Source organism: Pistacia vera, unplaced genomic scaffold (genome assembly GCF_008641045.1).
Source record: "Pistacia vera cultivar Batoury unplaced genomic scaffold, PisVer_v2 Contig10, whole genome shotgun sequence".
Taxonomy (NCBI): Eukaryota; Viridiplantae; Streptophyta; class Magnoliopsida; order Sapindales; family Anacardiaceae; genus Pistacia; species Pistacia vera.
In genome coordinates this window covers 248,420-269,039 of record NW_022195027.1, presented here as the reverse complement: position 1 = coordinate 269,039, position 20,620 = coordinate 248,420, and the positions used below count along the sequence as shown (strand labels likewise).

The 20,620-nt window shown below is 34.0% G+C and overlaps 1 protein-coding gene across 1 annotated transcript; it reads right to left on the bottom strand.

Annotated features, from left to right (window-relative positions):
- Positions 1–18,189: 18,189 nt before the first annotated feature.
- LOC116122013 (transcription factor bHLH18-like) lies at positions 18,190–20,247 on the bottom strand. The gene is made up of 5 exons (XM_031407951.1): positions 20,227–20,247; positions 20,044–20,130; positions 19,330–19,896; positions 18,821–19,192; positions 18,190–18,737 (listed from the first exon to the last, which is right to left on the bottom strand). Exons 2-5 carry the CDS (start codon positions 20,077–20,079, stop codon positions 18,660–18,662), a joined length of 1,053 nt encoding a protein of 350 aa, XP_031263811.1. The 5' UTR covers positions 20,080–20,130; positions 20,227–20,247; the 3' UTR covers positions 18,190–18,659.
- Between the last annotated feature and the right edge of the window lie 373 nt (positions 20,248–20,620).

The window sequence follows — 20,620 nt, the reverse complement described above, 5'->3', positions numbered from 1 at the left end:
GCAAAAAGGACATTTTTGTGATTGTCAAAACAAAATCTACAAACAGTGTCGTTTTGTAATTAGCTTTATGACTACTGTTTATAAGTTGCTTTGTCTTACTGTCTTTGTATAATACTCTAAGCCACTCTTTGTATAATCAATTCTTTATTAATCAATGTGAAAAACAGTTCTAAAATTCTAGAACTCTTTTGACCTTCCTTTTAAAATCTCACATGTTATCGGAGCTTCAGACAAGCATCAATGGCGAAGATTCTTGAGATCAATCAATTCCTCAATAACATGGAAAATATGCACAATAGCTCAACTAGTTCACATTTCTCAGTATTTCCATCAAGTCTCCAAGTTATCAATCCCAAATTAATAAGAGAAAACTATACGGACAATTATCGATTCTGACGATCACAAGTTCTCTTTGTTGTAAGGGCGCATGAACTTGAAGAGCATCAGACAGGTTTAATTCCTTGTCTAGCTCCCTTTGTTACTTCTTATGTGAATTCTCCAATTAATCTAAGTGAAACTAAGTCAATTGAAACCTTAACTAAAGGGAAGCTAAATCCAACTTATGTAGCTTGAAAACGAACTGAAAAATTCCTTGTCACCTGGCTTTTAGCCTCCGTTTCTAAATGCATGTTCCTTCATGTTTCAAAATCTGAATTTTCCTTTGAAGTTTGGTTTACACTTGAGAATGAGGTTTTAGCTTATTCTAAAGCCAGAGCCTTACACTTGAAGAATATACTCCAAAACACTTAGAAAGGCAATCTTAGTGTCAATGAATTTTTAAAAAGATGAAAGGAAATATTGAGAGTATGTCTGCAAGTGGTCAAGTGGTTTCTGATGAAGGTCTACTTCAACATTTGTTAGATGGATTAGGTCCAAAATTTGATACTATAGTTGTCAATTTGACCTCAAGATTCGAATCCAAGATTGATTCAATCATAGTGTATGAAGCTCAGTTCTTACTAAATAAGTATGAAATGCATCTTGAGAATTCTATAGATTTTCAAGGTAGTTCTGTTAATGTAGCTTCTCTTAGCGATTCAAACAGTCAATCTTCCTTGACTACTAATAACAAAATACCTACTACATCTGATGGAGCTTCTGATATATTCCCTCATATGCCTCATTTGCCACATACCTTACTTAATGCTTCCACTAGAACTCAGATTTATCCTTTTTCTCCTGGTTTGTCTACTCCTTAAGGTGCTCAATTCTACTCCACTGACAATGTACCTCAATATGGTCTATTTGGCACTTGTGGTCCATCCTACTCACTTTATAGACATTCTGGTTTCAACTCTATTGGTTAGGGTGGAGGAAGAAATAATGGTAGAGGAAAACCTATCTGCCGAGTTTGTAGCAAAATTGGTCACACAATAGTGCAGTGTTACCATCGCTACCACTCTACCTACAATGATGTTTCACCTCAATTTGGAGTATCAAATCAAATTGGTTGTGGTCCTTTTAGCTATACCAATCATCCAAGCTCAAAATTTTCAACTAGAAATCAACATAATTTTGCTCCTCATTGTGGCTTTTAGGGATTACAATCTCAGTCTAAATATCAGCAAACTTTTGCTCCTTCTAGTGGATCACAATCTCAGCCAACTTCCAATACCAATTTTTAGTATTAGCAGCAATATGATGATCCACAAAAAAGGCTTACTTTTCTTAGTCAACAACAAGGGTTTCATGTTCCAAGTCAGCAAGTTCAAGTCCCAAATCCAATACCAAACCAAGCTTACCTTGTCTCCAATCACACTCACTCTCCAAATCAGTTTCCTATCACACATATGAATATCACTGTAACTACTTATGCTGATCCAACCTGGTACATGGACTCTGGGGCCAATAATCATGTAATCTTTGACCCTAATCAATTGTCAACCAATAGAAATTATGATAGATTGGAGTAGCTACAAGTTGGCAGTGGTGAGTCTTTACAAAAAAAGGCTTCATTTTCTTAGCCAACAGCAAGGGTTTCATGTTCCTAGTCAGCAAGTTCAAGTCCCAAATCCAACACCAAACTAAGCTTACCTTGTCTCCAATCACACTCCCTCTCCAAATCAGGTTCCTAACACACATATGAATATCACTGCAACTACCCTTGTTGATGCAGCCTGGTACATGGACTATAGGCCAATTAACCATGTGACCTTTCACCCTAATCAACTGTCAGCCAGTAGAAATTATGATGGAGTTGAGCAGCTACAAGTTGGCAATGGTGAGTCTTTACACATATTAGTTCTACTTCATTTCCAAGTTCTTTACATTCTAGGTGTTTACATTTATGAAATGTGCTATGTGTTCCTAGAATTACTAAAAATCTTCTTAGCATCTCTAAGTTTACCAAAGATAATCAAGTAGTTATGGATTTTGATTTTGATTGTTGTATTGTTAAGGACAAGGCTACTAGGCCATTATTACTGCAGGGAGGACTTAAAGCTGGCTTATATAAGTTGCACATTCCATCTTGCTTACATTCTTACCATAAGTTTGATGTTCTAGAGAAGTCTGCTTCTTCAAGTTCTAAGTCTTGTGTTATTTCAGTGCACAATAATTCTATAGGAGTCGGTGGATGTTAGAGTATATGCCCTTGAGCAAATCATATTGTTGTATGTTAACTCTATGGATCATGGATATTCAATATATAAAAGATATTGATTATATTATGTAAAGCATATTTCACATGAATGTATTAATATATGCTCTTAGAATGGTTGAACCGTGACGAGGGAATCAAGCAATGATAAGTCTTGATTGTGAGATCCATTTGATCACTTCAGGTGGCCATTCTAGAAACGTCCATAGCCGGAGTATTATCCTAAACTAGGGCACAAATAATACGGTAAGGCTGTCATAGCGTTGAATGACCCTACCGAAAGGTAGTGACTGATCTCACTTGTCAGTGTTATTTGGTGACAACTTGGTGTGGTGCATGGGTGCTTATGATTCACGAGTTCATCGAACTGACCCATCAGAGATTCAATATAGATGGTAACACCAGTGTCCATGGAATACATCCTCTAACAGATGGTGGTGCACCCCATAAGTCTTCTATTTATCCAACTTTACTCAATTCAGTTGTTAATAATACTCCTGCTTCTAACCTTCCATTTATTTTTGTCTATTCTACAACTGAAATAAGTAGCAAAGTCTCCCCTGCAGTTGTTGAGTGTTGGAAATGCTGATTTATTTTGTGATTTCGGGGTGAAATTTTAATAAATTTAAGTTTTAACTCATTATTTAGGATGAGTTTCCTTAATTGTTGTGTTTTCGTGTATTTAGGTGCAAAAAGATGGATTATTTGTGCTTGTGTTGGTGTTCAAACATCCTAGACCTATCGAGTACAGATAAATCAAGGCGAGCAGAAAAAGAGTGAAATTCTGCATCTAAGCCTTAGCACACTTTTCTAAGTCGCGGCATGAAGACAACAAAACTTATTTTGAGCCGCAGCAAACTTTTATTCACTACGGCATAAAGTTGATGAAATCCAAATTGCACCATGGCATAATTAAACTGCGCCTGGGCTCAAATAAACCGAGCCGCGGTGCAAATCATGCAGAAATGTAAAAACTCCGCACTTTCAACCCTAATTTCAGTGACCAGTATTTACAAGTTTGCCTTTTGTCTAAAACTATATAAAGGCAGCTTTAGTCCATTTTTAAGGAGCTTTTAAGTTTGATATACACATTTAGGGAGAGAATACATTTAGGGCTTCTTGGAAAGGTGGAGCTTGGAGAGGAGAGGAGGTTTCCTTCCTCTTCTCCTTTGTTCTTCATGATTATGGTTATGGGTATTGTTGTTTCTGTTCCTTTATGTTGAATTTTTTTTAAGGAATTGATGTAATCTAATTAAAGGCTTGTGTTTTATTGTTAATCTATTTGTTTGATCCATTCTGTTATGTTCTAGATTCATTCATTGCATTTAATTCAATCTTTATTTGATATTAGGGTCTGATTAACCTTGATGTTAGTTAATTGATTGTATGAGACAAGATTGTGTGGAATGGTTGATTTGTAGCCCTGCCCAGGTATAGATTGGCTATTGTCTTTAAGATCGTCTTGTGCTTAATGGGTTTTCATTATTAGACTAAGTTATACGCCACCAAGTAGTTTAGTTGATGGAAACACTTGGTTATTCAACATGGTCGCAGTAATACCTTAGAAACAAGAGACGTCGTGCCTATCTTGATTAGCTCTGTGAATGGATGACTTGTGTCTATGCAAATTGGTTCCTCCATTGTTTAGACTAGGCTATACGCTAGTTTCTGTTAGTGTTTATTAGTGTATGCCTTAGAAACCATTCGTGTTGTCTGTTTCAGAGCATTTTGTCTTGTGTCTATATATCATAAATAATAGAAGAACGAGTTCTTCAATTCATATATATAAATTGCTTCCTTTATTCAGTCATGCATTTAAAATAAAGTATATATATGAATTGTCCAGATGATTCGTTTAATTGATAAATGAATTATCAAAAAGGGTTTCCTACGGAAGCAATATAATTTGGGCAACTATATTGCATAGTAGGCATACTGGATGCTTCCAAAAGATATCATGAGTTGATATAAGTACGGATGACGATGATAGTCATGTCACTGGGGCATTGGTATGGATTAGAGGTCGGTGAACTATTTTTCGAACGTGACCGAATAACGACAAATCACTTGGAAAGACATGTAGTCAGTGATTTATCGTTTGGTTATATCAGTGCACGATGTAGTCCTTTGACCTGAGACATTGTAGTCGGATACGATATGGATGCGTATGGTTCAAACGATGTATAAGTATGAGACTAGTCGTGTTTCGTATGATAAAGCCTATTTGGTCATGCGTTGCTCATATGCGGAAACAAACGATGGTCAAGAAGGGATCCATTGACTCGAAAATATAGGATTAGGAGTACCACTGACTCTATCCGGATTTGAGTTCCTGGTCGAACATCGATAAATGTCGAAAATCAGAATCTCTGGCCAGAGTCTACTATTAGTCATACAAAAAGCAAGTTTGTGATGACGAGTTCCGGACATATTGATCGACGATTTGGTAGAAGATCGAGTTTAGGATTTTGACGTTCCATGAATCCGTGCTCGATCAGAATATATCAATGGAGGGACTTTACCTACATGGTACATGTGATCTGAAATGGGTTCAATGAAGTATTTCTTTATCGTGGTTTAGGGACTATGGCACATTGCTAGATGTTTACCATAGTCGTTGGGCCTCCAGACAGGTTTCTGGATTCATCCAGAACTAGCTCAAGGCTAATCCACGGTGGACCTACATGGTCACACCAATAGCCTTGAGAAGTTAGAGAAAGATGAGAGAGAGAAATGATTATCGAAAGAGGGCTAGCACCTTCCAAGGGTAGTAACGGGATTTCTATGGTAATAGTAAAATAGAAATTTGTTTGTGACATTTTAAGGGTTAAAATGGTCAAGCAATAATTAATTATATTTAATTATTATATCTTAAAGCGTTAAGATTAATGAGATGAACGAAAATAACCTTTTAATAGTTAAAGGGTAAAAGAGTAAATTTATGGGTTGTTAATGTAAACTAGTTTAGTTCCTTGAATAATATTGATTGTTCAAAGGGTAGCATAATAGATTCGTGGGGTCCCTTTTAAAATAAGTTTTTATTGGGGCTTGGAAGTGAAAAACAAATAATTGCAAAATTGCCCAAGTACATATAAATGCAAAAGGTTGCATTTTAGTTCATTATTCACATAGTTCACTCAAAGCAAACTAAAAAGCTCTCTCCCTAGCCACGACCACTCTCTAACTCTCTCAAGGTGGTGTTAAAGTGTGGAGTTCTCATCATTTTGAGGCTAATCTTCATCAATCCAAAGCAAAGGAGTAGGTATAATTCTTTTTGCCAAGCTTTGTTTGAAAACGATTTTTGAGTCCAAGCTCTCATGCTTTCACTCCTTATTTCCACCACTCTTCATGCATGTTGTTCTTTCAGTTTCTAGTTTGAATGATGAAAGTACTAGGTTGAACCTGATGATGTTCGACCCTAGAATGGAGTGGGGAGAACGATAGTTTGATTATGAACACTTAGCCTGATGATTATGACAGAGTTAGAGCCCTAGGATTCTTTGTATATAGTTAGATCTAAATTTATTTTAATGTCGTTTATATGTTTTCTTTATTTCAAATCTTGTTACTTTCACAAGGCATAGTTACTAGGATCGCAAGAGCATTTCCAGTCTCTGTGGGATCGACCCTTACTCGTGCACTATGCTGCGATTGCAACTCGTGCACTTGAGAAGGATTAAACTTTGTATGTATGTTAGCAGTGGATTGTTCTACTCCTCATCCTTCTTCAACAATTGGTAAGATAGTTCCAATTTCTCAAACCAAAGTTTCTAATTTCAATTCTGATATTCATTATTGCTCTAATCATAAGTCTCATTCACAAGTTTCATCACCAGCATCTTCATCAAATGATTCTTCTATATCTGAACCTTCCTCTAGTAAACCTCATTCTAGTAATTCCAGTCCAGTACTGTCCTTATCTGCTAAGCCAATTTCTTCTTCAGAATCACCTAATTTCACTTCAATTCCATCTACATGCTCTCTTGAAATGATCTTTCTTGTTTTAAACCTTCTCTTCAAAATGACAAACCACTATAGTCTTCTAAAAATCCAAATTGTGATTAGCCTTCACATATGCTCTCTGATTGCTTTCTTGTAGTAGACTTAATTTCATTACAATTTTCTCAGCATAATTCATCATCTCCTACAACTTCTTGTCTATTTTTATCTACCAATACACATCCTATGGCTACCAGATCCAAAACTTCTAACCAAACATCAATTGCCCTTATACTATTTAAGTCCTCACCTATCCAACCTGAACCTATGACAGTAAGTGAGGCCCTTGCTAGTGATGAATGGAAATGAGTTGTGTAGGATGAATTTGATGCATTAATAAGAAATGACACTTGGAGTCTTGTTTCTAAGTCTGATGATATGACTATAGTTGGAAATAAATGGGTTTTTAGAACCAAATTTCATGCTGATGGATCCCTCTAGAAGTATAAGGCTATATTGGTAGCTAAAGGTTTCCAACAAACCCCTAGATTATATTATTTTGAAACCTTCAGCCCTGTTATTAAACCAGCAACTATTATGATCATTTTCACACTAGCTATTTCCTATGACTGGGATATTCAACAAGTGGATGTGAATAATACATTCCTCAATGGCCATTTGAGTACAACTATCTACATGAGATAACCTGAAGGATTTGAAGTTCCTCATTTGTCATCATATGTTTGCAAATTTAACAAGGCTCTTTATGGCCTTAAGCAAGGACCAAGTGATTGGTTTGACAAACTGAAACAAGCATTGTTACACAAACGATTTCAGAACTCAGTATCTAATTCCAGCTTGTTTATACTCAAGGACAACTCTCAAGTTCTTTATGTCCTCATTTATGTGGATGATATTCTAATTACTGGTTCTAGTATTCCTTGCATTCTCTAGCTTGTTGAGGACTTAAATACTCAGTTTGCTTTGAAAACACTTAGGTCTGTTACATATTTTTTGGGATTAGAAGCTACAAGAACAGCTGAGGGCATTCACTTGAAATAGACCAAATACATTTTTGATCTGCTTGCCAAAACAAAGATGCACATACATATCCCACTTCCATGACAGCAGGAACCAAGCTTTTTGCTACTGATAGTGAGCTATTTAAAGATCCTAGTTTCTATAGAAGCACTATTGGGGCTCTGTAGTATTTGACCTTAACAAGGCTTAACATCAGTTTCACTATCAACAAACTTAGTCAGTTTCTTCAGGTCCCTACTATATTACATTGGCAGGCTTGCAAGAGAGTTTTAAGGTATATTAATGGCACTCAGTTTCGTGGTCTGTAGATCAGACCAACAACTTCCCTTAGTGTTGAGTGCTATGTAGATGCATATTAGGGCAGCAACTTAGATGATAGAAGGTTCACTAGTGGCTACTATGTATATCTAGGTCCCAACTTGATTTAGCGGAGTTCTCACACACAACAGGTGGTTGTTTTATCATCTATAGAGGCTGAGTATAAAGCACTAGCTCATACAGCAACTGAATTAGCCTGGCTGGATAGTTTATTTTATGAATTGGCTTTATCACTCATCTCTTGTCCTGTAATATGGTGCGATAATGTCAATGTTGGAGCATTGGCATCCAATTCAGTTTTTCATGTTAGAACAAAGCATATTGAGATTGATACTCATTATATTTGAGATCAAGTTCTAGCAAAAAAGGTTATTGTGCAGTATTTTCCTTCAGAGCTCCAAATTGTTGATATTTTAACCAAAGCCCTTTCAATCAGTCAATTCCAAGAGTTGAAACAAAAACTTTGTGTTGTTAAGGTTCAAAACTCAGCTACTAAAACCTACAAAGAATCACTTTAAATTCTGGAGCAGCAGTGCTTAATATATGTTGTAGTTGTGATGATAAGTAGAGAAATGAAGTATTGATGTGACAAAGTTAACTACTGTGCTACATTACGCTGACATGATTGATCTTGTTGAGGTTCCTATGCTGATGTATTGCTTTTGAAGTAAAAGGTTGAAGTATTGATATGCTTGCACTACAGAGGATGATATTGGTGAAATTACTGTACTGATGTGTTTTTTCTGTAGTATGCTGATGTGAAGTATGCTAGTGTATTGTTTTGAAAATAAAAGATTGAAGTATCGATATGCTTGTACTACAGGGAATGATATTAGTGAAGTTATTGTGCTGATGTGTTATTTTTTTGTAGTATGCTAATGTGAAGTATGTTGGTGTGTTGTTTTTGAGGTAAAAAGTTGAAGTATTGACGTGCTTGTATTGCAGGGGTGTCTAATGTTTTGTTTCCTTTTTTAGTGTGATAAGATAAGCAATAGCTTCTTCAATAAGCCCAGCTCCAATTGGCGAATTCAGCTCCAATTGAGTTTCTTTGTTCTGTTTTTTACTAAGAGAAGTTGAAGTTTTTCTGTAGATGGCTTAATTGAATGTTATCTATTAGCTACTGAAGTACATTTGAGATTTACATTGAGCATGAGCTAAAGCTTGTTCGTGATTGCTGAATAAGTCATTTGACAAAGCTACAGCCACTTTTTCTATCAGTTCACAAAATAATGCTCTTTTGAAGTTGTTTTCTTATGACGTTGATTCTACTATATTGTCTTATAACATTGATTCTACTATAGTTGTCAAAAAGATCAAAATCTTTCAATGCTTTAAACACATCAGAATGCTTAGGTAAAGTCAGCAAAGCATTTTTCTTCAGATCAACTGCAACTCAATCTAAAAGGAATGTAGATCAAAAGCCTTGGATAAAGTCAGCAACCATAATCCTATTTAAGATGGAATGTTAGTCAAAGTGCAAAAATGACATTTTTGTAATTGTCAAAACAGAAGCTACAAACGATGTCATTTTGTAATTAGCTTTATGACTACTGTTTATATAGTTGCTTTGTCTTACTCTCTTTGTATAATACTCTAAGCTACTCTTTGTATAATCAATTCTTCGTTAATCTAAGTGAAAAACAGTTCTAAAATTCTAGAACTCTTTCGACCTTCCTATTAAATCTCATACCTACATCTACTGTTATGTTTTTGAATGTGTTGAAACAATAATTTGATTTACAAGGAGTTTGGAATTGGTTTTCTGTGACTTATTCCTCTCCTCCTAGAAATAGGTTATAACTGGGTTTAAATAGTGCCAAATACACGGCTGAGTTGGAGATGAACTCAAATTCGATAAAACAGGGAGTAGTGTGATCTCCCGGCCTGATCATGGGACCCATATTGCGAGATATCTACTTGCCAAAAAGGGGGACTTATCTGCTCTAGATTTCATGCGTAACAGATAATTTTACCCTTCACAATGGACGTTATATGATGTTTGCCATTTGATCCTTTTGGGAGCAACGTAAATATAATTATTTGAAAAGTGTAACTTATGAACTGTAGGGTGGGTAATTGATTTGTAGTTTAAGAGTTAGATAGAGAGATTAGAAAATGTTTAACCTGACTTTGTGTGTTGTTCCTTTTATAATCGAGCTCAAAATATTGAGTTTAATGAGATACATTAATGTTATAAATATCCCAGGGCCCGTTTGGTACACAATTTTTCAGTATTCGATTCCCTATTCTATCCAAAATACACATTTATCTTATTCTCAAAATATTATTCTATATTATTCAATTTTTTTAAACCCCTAAATTTGTTAATTTAACTAAACACCACTCAAAAAAAATTTGAACAAAACATCCCAACAACCCACATTTGCCAGATTCTGGCCACCACTGCTGGAAGCTAGCCGAAATCTGGTATAATGACGCACCTACCGGCTGAATCTGGCTAGTAGTATGTCGATCTAGTCTTTTCTGGCCAGATCCACAATGGATCTGACCAGAAAAGGCCAGATCTATAGTCGTCGTTGATGACCAAATGCGGCCAGATATAGTCGTCAATGGCCAGATCTAGCCGGAAAAGGTCATATTGACGCACAACCAGCCAGATCCAATCGATCATGCACCGATACGGCGACTCCAGCCACCCTCCGGTGGTGGTGGTCGGCTGTCGGTATTTAATGGGTGGGTTGGGGGTGTTTTTGTTGATTTTCATTATTTTATTATAGGGCTGTTTAGTAAATAAACAAACATAGGAGGTATTTTTGTTAATTTCTTAATTCTACATCATAATATCCACCCAATTTTATTTTTTTCAAAATATTATTCTAAAAAATATCAAAATAATGAACCAAACACACCCCCAATTCTTTTTATCAAGATTAATATAAAGTCTAATGAGCTGTAGAGAGCATTGATCCTTACGAATAAAATATTGGATATTTTATTGGAGATATTTATATAATTTCCATTACCAAATTTAAATACTACAATATTATTATTTAGGGTTAGGCTATTGTAACATAATTTTTTTATATAGATTTGTAAAACAAATTCATAGTTATTGATTCAATGTAATCCACTGGATTTGGATGAGAGTTAGAGTTAGTTAAATTTTAATGTCAACTAAATAATTTTTAAGCCATTAGATTATCATGAATTAATGGTCATGAATTTGTGTCACAAATCTATGTAAAAAATTTGTGTTACAATAATCTGACCCATTATTAATTATTTAACTTTGCCCCTTCTCAATAAGTTTTTTGGCCATGCCATTGATCATGAGGAAATTGTTTTGATATGTTACCAAAGAATAGTTGATGATATTCTACAATATAAGAGTCATGTGTCCATGTTTTTCCCTTTCCTCCATCTGCCTCTTGACTTGGAAATATTTTAAATATTCTAAATAAACATGTTACGAACTTTTTAAGTCAAAAGTCAAAGGTGAAAATGTAACTTTGCATGGAAAATAACAATTGTGCCTCCTGATAATAACTTCCTCTGGCTCCTAAATTATCGATGCTGACGTTGTCTGCGCAACTGATTTTGGTCCTGCTCTTAGATCTAGTTGTGTGAACCATGATTGATGTCCGACGGTGATCTAAAAAAAGAAAGAACGTTAACCTGATTCTAGAGACTAGAAGAGCTTTGCACCTGGCGGGGACCCTCCTTTTAAGTGCCAAAATATTGATGTCGAAATTCGTACCAATAAGAGATACTTAATTGACAGCATTAAAACCACGTAGGATATGTGCATGATCTCACTAGATCAACAATGAAATAGTGTAATGATGAATGTATAGGGATTAACACAAAACACAAAGAACAAATAGACTTTAAGTGGTTCGGTCACTTACAAAGCAATGCATATATCCAATGTTATGTTATTAAATGTGTTGAAACAGTAATTTGATTTACGAAGAGTTTGCAATTGGTTTTCTGCTACTTATTTCTCTCCTCCTAGAAACAAGTTACAATTGGATTTATATGATGCCAGTTACACAGTAGAGTTGGAGATAAACTCAAATTCAATAAAACGGGGAGTAACATGATCTTTGGGCTTGATCATGCAACCCACATCATGAGATATCTACATGGCAAAAAGGGGGCTTATCTGCTCTGGATTTCTTAAAGAACAAGTGAATTTCCTTCTTTAGATTAAGGGGAAAACAGTAAAAGACTATTATGCCCTTGTTTTTTAATAGTTTATACTTAAAAAGTGAAAAGATAATTTTACCCTTCACACCCTAGTGGACATTATATGATGTTTGCCATTTGATCCTTTTGGGGGCAACTTAAATTAAAAAAATAAAATAAAATATATAAAAACTATAATTATCCGAAAGTTTAGTTTATGAACTGTAGGGTAGGTTATTGATTTGTAGTTTAAGAGTTAGATAAAGAGATTAGAAGATGTTTAACCTAAATTTGAGTGTTGCTCCTTCTATAGTCGAGCTCAAAAGATTGAGTTTAATATGATATATTAATGTTATAAATATCCCAATTCTTTTTATCAAGATTCCCATTAATATAAAATCTTATGAGCTTTAGAGAGCATAGATCCTTACGAATAAAATATTGGATATTTTATTGGAGATATTTACATAATTGCCATTACCAAATTTAAATGCTACAATATTATTATTAAGGGTTAGGCTACTGTAACATAATTTTTTTATATAGATTTGTGACATAAATTCATAGTCACTGATTCAATGTAATCCACTGGATTTGGATGAGAGTTAGAGTTAGTTAAATTTTAATGTCAATTAAATAATTTTTAAGCTATTAGATTATCATGAATTTGTGTCACAAATCTATGTAAAAAATTTGTGTTACAATAATCTGACCCATTATTAATTATTTAACTTTGCCCCTTCTCAATAAGTTTTTTGGCCATGCCATTGATCATGAGAAAATTGTTTTGATATGTTACCAAAGAATAGTTGATGATATTCTACAATATAAGAGTCATGTGTCCATGTTTTTCACTTTCCTCCATCTACCTCTTGACTTGGAAATATTTTAAATATTCTAAATAAACATGTTACGAACGTTTTAAGTCAAAAGTCAAAGGTGAAAATGTAACTTTGCATGGAAAATAACAATTGTGCCTCCTGATAATAAGTGTTCCCGGTAAGTCAAATTTGTGGTGCTATAAAAATTGTTCCATTGAACATTATATTAAACGTTATTATTATTTTGGACCTCTTGGATCCTTGTAATGGAAAATTTTGAAACGCCAGCTTCTACCATTATAAAATAATGACAATAAGAGAATAAATTTTGACTAAACATGTGTATAATAATGAGTAAGATTTTTCAAAATGAGTAATACTAGCCTTACAAAGAGGTATACAAAGAGGCATATAAAGAGTTAAATTCAGTTTTGAAATTCATGATTGTCTCTTTTTCTCTTTTTTTAAGGGTTGAATTTAACTTTTTGTATGATTCTTTGTATACTTCTTTGTAAAGCTAGTATTACTCTTTCAAAATTTAGGAAAGTGGAGATCCAAATTTGGTAGATAATCGTAACCGTAGAAAGACTTCGTATGAGAACGAAAAGGACTACTGGACAACAGGAAAAAGGAATGACTAGACTACATGGGAAAGCGGTAGGAAATGGGAAAATATATTTTCTATATGTCACTTATCGATCTTTGAAATGATACTGAATAAGTTTTCAAGATATCACATCAAGTAGAAAACCATAAGGTGCTTAATACTGGTTATGACATATAATTCAACGGGAACAGTCATTAATTAGGAGGCAAAACCTTTACCTACACTTCACCGACATGCTGTTTCCGCAAAATGAGCGAAATAGCTTTACATTCATTCATTCATTGTGGTTGAAATGTCCATATCTGTCTGTTTCGAAAGAAAGCTGTGTTTATGGTCACCCAATTACCCAAATGTGCATTATTAACCAAAGTAAACGTTATTAATCTTGAATAATAAATTTCAAAAGATTACATTAAGAAAGAGAAAAAAAAAAAAAAGTTGTGGGATCCGCTACTTTTCAACTAATTTGATTCTGATGTAATTAGAAAGATTGCATAATTGCTTAGATATGTTGAAGTCGACCAATGGAGATTATTGATCGTTTGTTACCAAAATAAGTAATTTATTTTTGTGTTACAATAATCTGACCCATTATTAATTATTTAACTTTGCCCCTTCTCAATAAGTTTTTTGGCCATGCCATTGATCATGAGGAAATTGTTTTGATATGTTACCAAAGAATAGTTGATGATATTCTACAATATAAGAGTCATGTGTCCATGTTTTTCACTTTCCTCCATCTACCTCTTGACTTGGAAATATTTTAAATATTCTAAATAAACATGTTACGAACTTTTTAAGTCAAAAGTCAAAGGTGAAAATGTAACTTTGCATGGAAAATAACAATTGTGCCTCCTGATAATAACTTCCTCTGGCTCCTAAATTATCGATGCTTACGTTGTCTGCGCAACTGATTTTGGTCCTGCTCTTAGATCTAGTTGTGTGAACCATGATTGATGTCCGACGGTGATCTAAAAAAAGAAAGAACGTTAACCTGATTCTAGAGACTAGAAGAGCTTTGCACCCGATGGGGACCCTCCTTCTAATGCCAAAATATTGATATCGAAATTCGTACCAATCAGAGGTACTTAATTGACAGTATTAAAACTATGTAGGATATGTGCATGATCTCGGTAGATCAACAATGAAACGGTATAATGATGAATGTATAGAGATTAACACAAAACACAAAGAACAAATAGACTTTTTAAGTGGTTCGGTCACTTACAAAGCAATGCCTACATCCAATGTTATGTTATTAAATGTGTTGCAACAGTAATTTGATTTACGAAGAGTTTGCAATTGGTTTTCTGCTACTTATTCCTCTCCTCCTAGAAACAAGTTACAACTGGGTTTATATAGTGTCAATTACACAGTAGAGTTGGAAATGAACTCAGATTCAATAAAACGGGGAGTAGCATGATCTTTGGGCTTAATCATGCGACCCACATAGTGAGATATCTACATGGCAAAAAGGGGGCTTATCTGCTCTGGATTTCTTACAGAACAAGTGAATTTCCTTCTTTAGATTAAGGGGAAAACAATAAAAGACTATTATGCCCTTGTTTTTTAATAGTTTATACTTAAAAAGTGAAAAGATAATTTTACCCTTCACAACCTAATGGACATTATATGATGTTTGCCATTTGATCCTTTTGGGGGCAACTTAAATTAAAAAAATAAAATAAAATATATAAAAACTATAATTATCCGAAAGTTTAGTTTATGAACTGTAGGGTAGGTTATTGATTTGTAGTTTAAGAGTTAGATAAAGAGATTAGAATATGTTTAACCTAAATTTGAGTGTTGCTCCTTCTATAGTCGAGCTCAAAAGATTGAGTTTAATATGATATATTAATGTTATAAATATCCCAATTCTTTTTATCAAGATTCCCATTAATATAAAATCTGATGAGCTTTAGAGAGCATAGATCCTTACGAATAAAATATTGGATATTTTATTGGAGATATTTACATAATTGCCATTACCAAATTTAAATGCTACAATATTATTATTAAGGGTTAGGCTACTGTAACATAATTTTTTTATATAGATTTGTGACATAAATTCATAGTCACTGATTCAATGTAATCCACTGGATTTGGATGAGAGTTAGAGTTAGTTAAATTTTAATGTCAATTAAATAATTTTTAAGCTATTAGATTATCATGAATTTGTGTCACAAATCTATGTAAAAAATTTGTGTTACAATAATCTGACCCATTATTAATTATTTAACTTTGCCCCTTCTCAATAAGTTTTTTGGCCATGCCATTGATCATGAGAAAATTGTTTTGATATGTTACCAAAGAATAGTTGATGATATTCTACAATATAAGAGTCATGTGTCCATGTTTTTCACTTTCCTCCATCTACCTCTTGACTTGGAAATATTTTAAATATTCTAAATAAACATGTTACGAACTTTTTAAGTCAAAAGTCAAAGTTGAAAATGTAACTTTGCATGGAAAATAACAATTGTGCCTCCTGATAATAAGTGTTCTCGATAAGTCAAATTTGTGGTGCTATAAAAATTGTTCCATTGAACATTATATTAACGTTATTATTATTTTGGACCTCTTGGATTCTTGTAAAGGAAAATTTTGAAACGCCAGCTTCTACCATTATAAAATAATGACAATAAGAGAATAAATTTTGACTAAACACGTGTATAATAATGAGTAAGACTCTTCAAAATTTAAGAAAGTGGAGATCCAAATTTGGTAGATAATCGTAACCCTAGAAAGACTTCATATGCGAACGAAAAGGACTACTGGACAACAGGAAAAAGGAATGACTAGACTACATGGGAAAGCGGTAGGAAATGGGAAAATATATTTTCTATAGGTCACTTATCGATCTTTGAAATGATACTGAATAAGTTTTCAAGATATCACATCAAGTAGAAAACCATAAGGTGCTTAATTACTGGTTATGACATATAATTCAACGGGAACAGTCATTAATTAGGAGGCAAAACCTTTACCTACACTTCACCGACATGCTGTTTCCGCAAATTGAACGAAATAGCTTTACATTCATTCATTCACTGTGGTTGAAACGTCCATATCTGTCTGTTTCGAAAGAGAGCTGTGTTTATGGTCACCCAATTACCCAAATGTTCATTATTAATCAAAGTAAACGTTATTAATCTTGAATAATAAATTTCAAAAGAATACATTAAGAAAGAGAAAAAAAAAAAAAAAGTAGTGGGATCCGCTACTTTTCAACTAATTTGATTCTGATGTAATTAGAAAGATTGCATAATTGCTTAGATATGTTGAAGTCGACCAATGGAGATTATTGATCGTTTGTTACCAAAATAAGTAATTTATTTAGCATAGCTTTTAAAATTAATTGTTAAAAAAGGAACTTGTTTTCAAAGTTAGAAACTATTTTTTTTCATTTTTATAATTTTATAACTCAATAATGATTTAAACTTTTAAGAAGTTTATTTAAAATCGTAAGTTTTAAGTTTCTTTAATGGTTCGTTCGAAAATATTATCGATAAACTTTTTAGATGTATTTAAAACAGTCGTGTACATTAATACTTCTATAATTAGATCAACTTGATATAAAAAAAATGTGTTTAATAGTTCTCAAAAGAATATATACAAATTAATTAGATCAAGTGTCTTGGTGTGTTGTGTATGTTTCGTTAGCGAACAATAATTTAAACGTTTCTGGAAAATGGTAATCGTGTCATTCTTGGCTGCGGACAACTCCAATTTTATAGGATAATTTACTGGCACATAACATAAATGTGTATGAAGGTGGGAAAAGAAGTAATAAATCAAGTCGAAAGATTTTGTTCATATATACCCGTGGCTAGCGGATGATGCACCGACCATTTTTTGCATCATTTTGATCAAAAGTCCAATTAAGTCCAGAAGAAATCCGAATGAAGCTATCATTATCATCAATTAACCCTTAAACCTATGAACACGTGTAGGCCTGACTTTGACCATATCCATCATCAATAACCTGCTGGAAGGAATAGACAGAGAACTATTTGTTCTCATATTAACCTGAGATTACCGTCCATATTTGGTCGGTTTTGCAATATCTGTCATCTACCTCCGCTGTGGACCATTAATTAAAGATTCGTACAGTTGCAATAATTCGCCAAAACTTAAGGGTGGCACTATTATATCTTAGAAATTACTTCTTTGAATTTATAATATGCATACGTGTTTGTTCTGGAAATTTTAACCATTGTGCATTTAAAAGTGACCCAATTATTGAGATTTGAAGATTTTTATGTATTACAACCATAAAGTATCCTTCTCTTACTCCATATTAAGTCTTAACTAACAATTAATATGTTTCAAACTTCAGTAAGTTTTTCGGATTATGTTCAACATAGATAAGGGAAGCCAAGAAGAATAATAACCCCAATACACAATCGAAGCTAGTTTAATTTCATAAACAACAATATGTATAACTTGATGTTTTAGTTTCATTGTTTTCCCTTTCTCCTTAATCAAAAAAGGTCAATAGGTACATATTTTTATAATTTCAGTTTAACTGAACAGGATGCATTAAGTAGTCATGAAATTTGACGATTTGGTTAATGACTGGTCTGTTTTATCTACCTTTTTAGCACAAACCAAATTTTTTAAGGCATAGATTAATTGATATATATATATTCCAATTGTTACAAACGAAAGGGCTCAGAAAATGAAGCCACAAATTAAGAACAAACACGGCAACACACATAATTATCAAATCACATTAATTGTTTGGTTACAAGGAAGTTTGCAAAAAATAAAAAGCCGTAAACATGCCCGACCTGAGAGTGATTTGCCTGCATCACCATTTACATAGATAAATGAAGAGAAAGAGGACGGACAAGAAAATCCCAAACCTCTCCAAAAAAAAAAGTTGCCGGTCTCTAAATACAGCAAGTGGGATATTGAACGTGGTCAATGGGTCAACCACGGAAAAAAAAAAAAACAAAAAAAAAAAAAAAACAGGTGAAAAACCCTCCTGCAAAATTAAACCTAGCAGCTAAACAAAGCCATGGCAATGACAGTTGGTCTATGGTTAAGAGAAGACGTTGAAGGCCTTTTAGTTTCTCTCCCAAGGTTGAGCAAAAACAAACAGTAAGTTAAAAATAAAAAATAAACCTAGATTTTATTCTAAAGTCTTCGCGCAACGTAAAATGGAACATGGATTTTTGTGTCACAACATGGCTTCCAGCACAGCTAGTCGTAGGTTTTTCACAAGATCCTTAATCGTCATGTCGGATTCAGAGTCCATCTGCAGCACAATAACACGCTCACATAATTAAAAATGAAAAACTTGTTATGCCCTGAAAAATTTCTATGAGGTATGGGAATTACCTGTGCAACAATTGTTATATCAAGAGTGGAGTTTCCAAATGAAAACACATTGCTATTTAGAACTGTTAGATTAAGCTTTTCAACTTCGCTGATTATTTTTACTAAGCTTCCCTTAATCTGCTCGCAGTGGATTCTAATAAGTATATCCCTGTCGGAAACTCGAGCTTCGATTTCAGGAAGGTATTGGTCGGATTGGCTGTCAAAATTCTCATCGGATGAAGACGTTTCATCATCAGAAGAGATTTGAGATTTCTTCACAATAATAGTTGATTCCATTGTTTTCTTCGCTGCCTGTTCTTCAAGAGTCTTCACAAGTTCTTGAAGTTGTTTCATGTACTTGATAGCATCTGCAAGGACGGTAGCTTTGTCCGTCTGCCAACAAAAATTATATCATCAGACAAAGAAATATATATCTGAAATCAAAATATCAAACTACACGGAATTAAGTTTAATTTCAAAGATTGCATAAAAACGATAGAAGATTTTATTCCAGTATTTTTAACTTGCACCTTCTTTAGCCCAGGAACGAGAGCGGAGAGAGCTATAAACCGCTGGTTGAGTTTCTCTCGTCGCTTTCTTTCTGCTATAACATGATCTTGAGCAAGTAAAGGAGCCCTTGTCACTGAACCGACCCTCTTGGTCTCCTGCACATGGTTTGGTGAACGAAACTGAGCCTCATGGGAACTGCGTGAAATAACAGATGACAAATTGATGTTTCCAAGAGACCCTGCCGACTCGTTCTTCGGATTCATGGGATATTTTACATCATAGGCTTGCTGATTAATGGCTGGAGACGATGAGACTGAGTTGTCAAATGAAATAATTTGTGAGGAGGAAGAAGGAGAATGCTTAGGAGCGGTGAGTTCAGTGGTGCAAGAGTTCCAGCTATTGGTCTTTAACTGCTTTGCCGGCCTCTCAACACCGGTGTGAGAGGCTTCAATGTAAGAACCGCTACTGTTATGAGTGCTTTCTGGGTAATAGCTACCAGAAAAAAAAGATTGAAAATCGAGCCCGTCCAGTGTGTAATCAAGAGGGTTCATTTGGTATTGATTGAAGAAGGCGGAATCATCCATTTCCTACAGATCAAAGAAACCATTATCAGCTTAATTACTTAACAAAGAACTAAAATTCTCGCTAATTTTTTTCAATTATTATAGAGGAGCGTTAGGTAAACGAACTTTTTTGAGAGACACAAACCGAGTTAGCTTGTATAGCAGTCTTACCAGTTCAGATATCCATTTTGCCGATGAGATTTCCATCAAGACAGCTTCTGTCTCTGCTTGAAGAGGATGATGTGGGTTTTTGGTAACCTGAAAGATTAGACAAAGGCGCCAAAATTTTAGATATGAAGCACCAAGGAGATCACAAGATACTTCTAATTAATACATTTATAGCGTAATCTTTACTTTTCAATTTACATCATCTGTGAAGAAACTGAAAAATTGTGGACAAGTGAAGGAACAAAGAAGGGACCAATTATTTAGCTGGGACTATCAAAATTTTGACCAACAAAAAATATAAGAAAGAAATTAAGATAACTCCATAAAAATAAACAGACATGAAAGATTTAAACGAGTGAAGATCCATGAAACTATTCAAATCTTCAAAAGGCTAGATCAAAAGAACATCAATGACCCAGAAATCTAATAAAGAAACTTCGAATTCTGCATATCCAGAAGAAAACTATACATCAGTGAAAATATACAAAAGTTTTAAAGGGTTTAACTGTTTTGAGCTATCTCACCTTCTATGAAGACCTGAAGAAAAGTTTCTGTTCCTGATTAACAACAAGAAGACTTT

Bases quoted from the DNA above. Each gene is read 5' to 3' on its own strand.
- LOC116122013 (XM_031407951.1), bottom strand. From the start codon at position 20,079: ATGGAAATCTCATCGGCAAAATGGATATCTGAACTG. The intron at 19,193-19,329 runs GTGCAAGTTAAA...TTTTGTTGGCAG, and splicing joins TCGTTCCTGGGCTAAAGAAG to ACGGACAAAGCTACCGTCCT. The intron at 18,738-18,820 runs GTAATTCCCATA...ATTGTGCTGCAG, and splicing joins ATATAACAATTGTTGCACAG to ATGGACTCTGAATCCGACAT.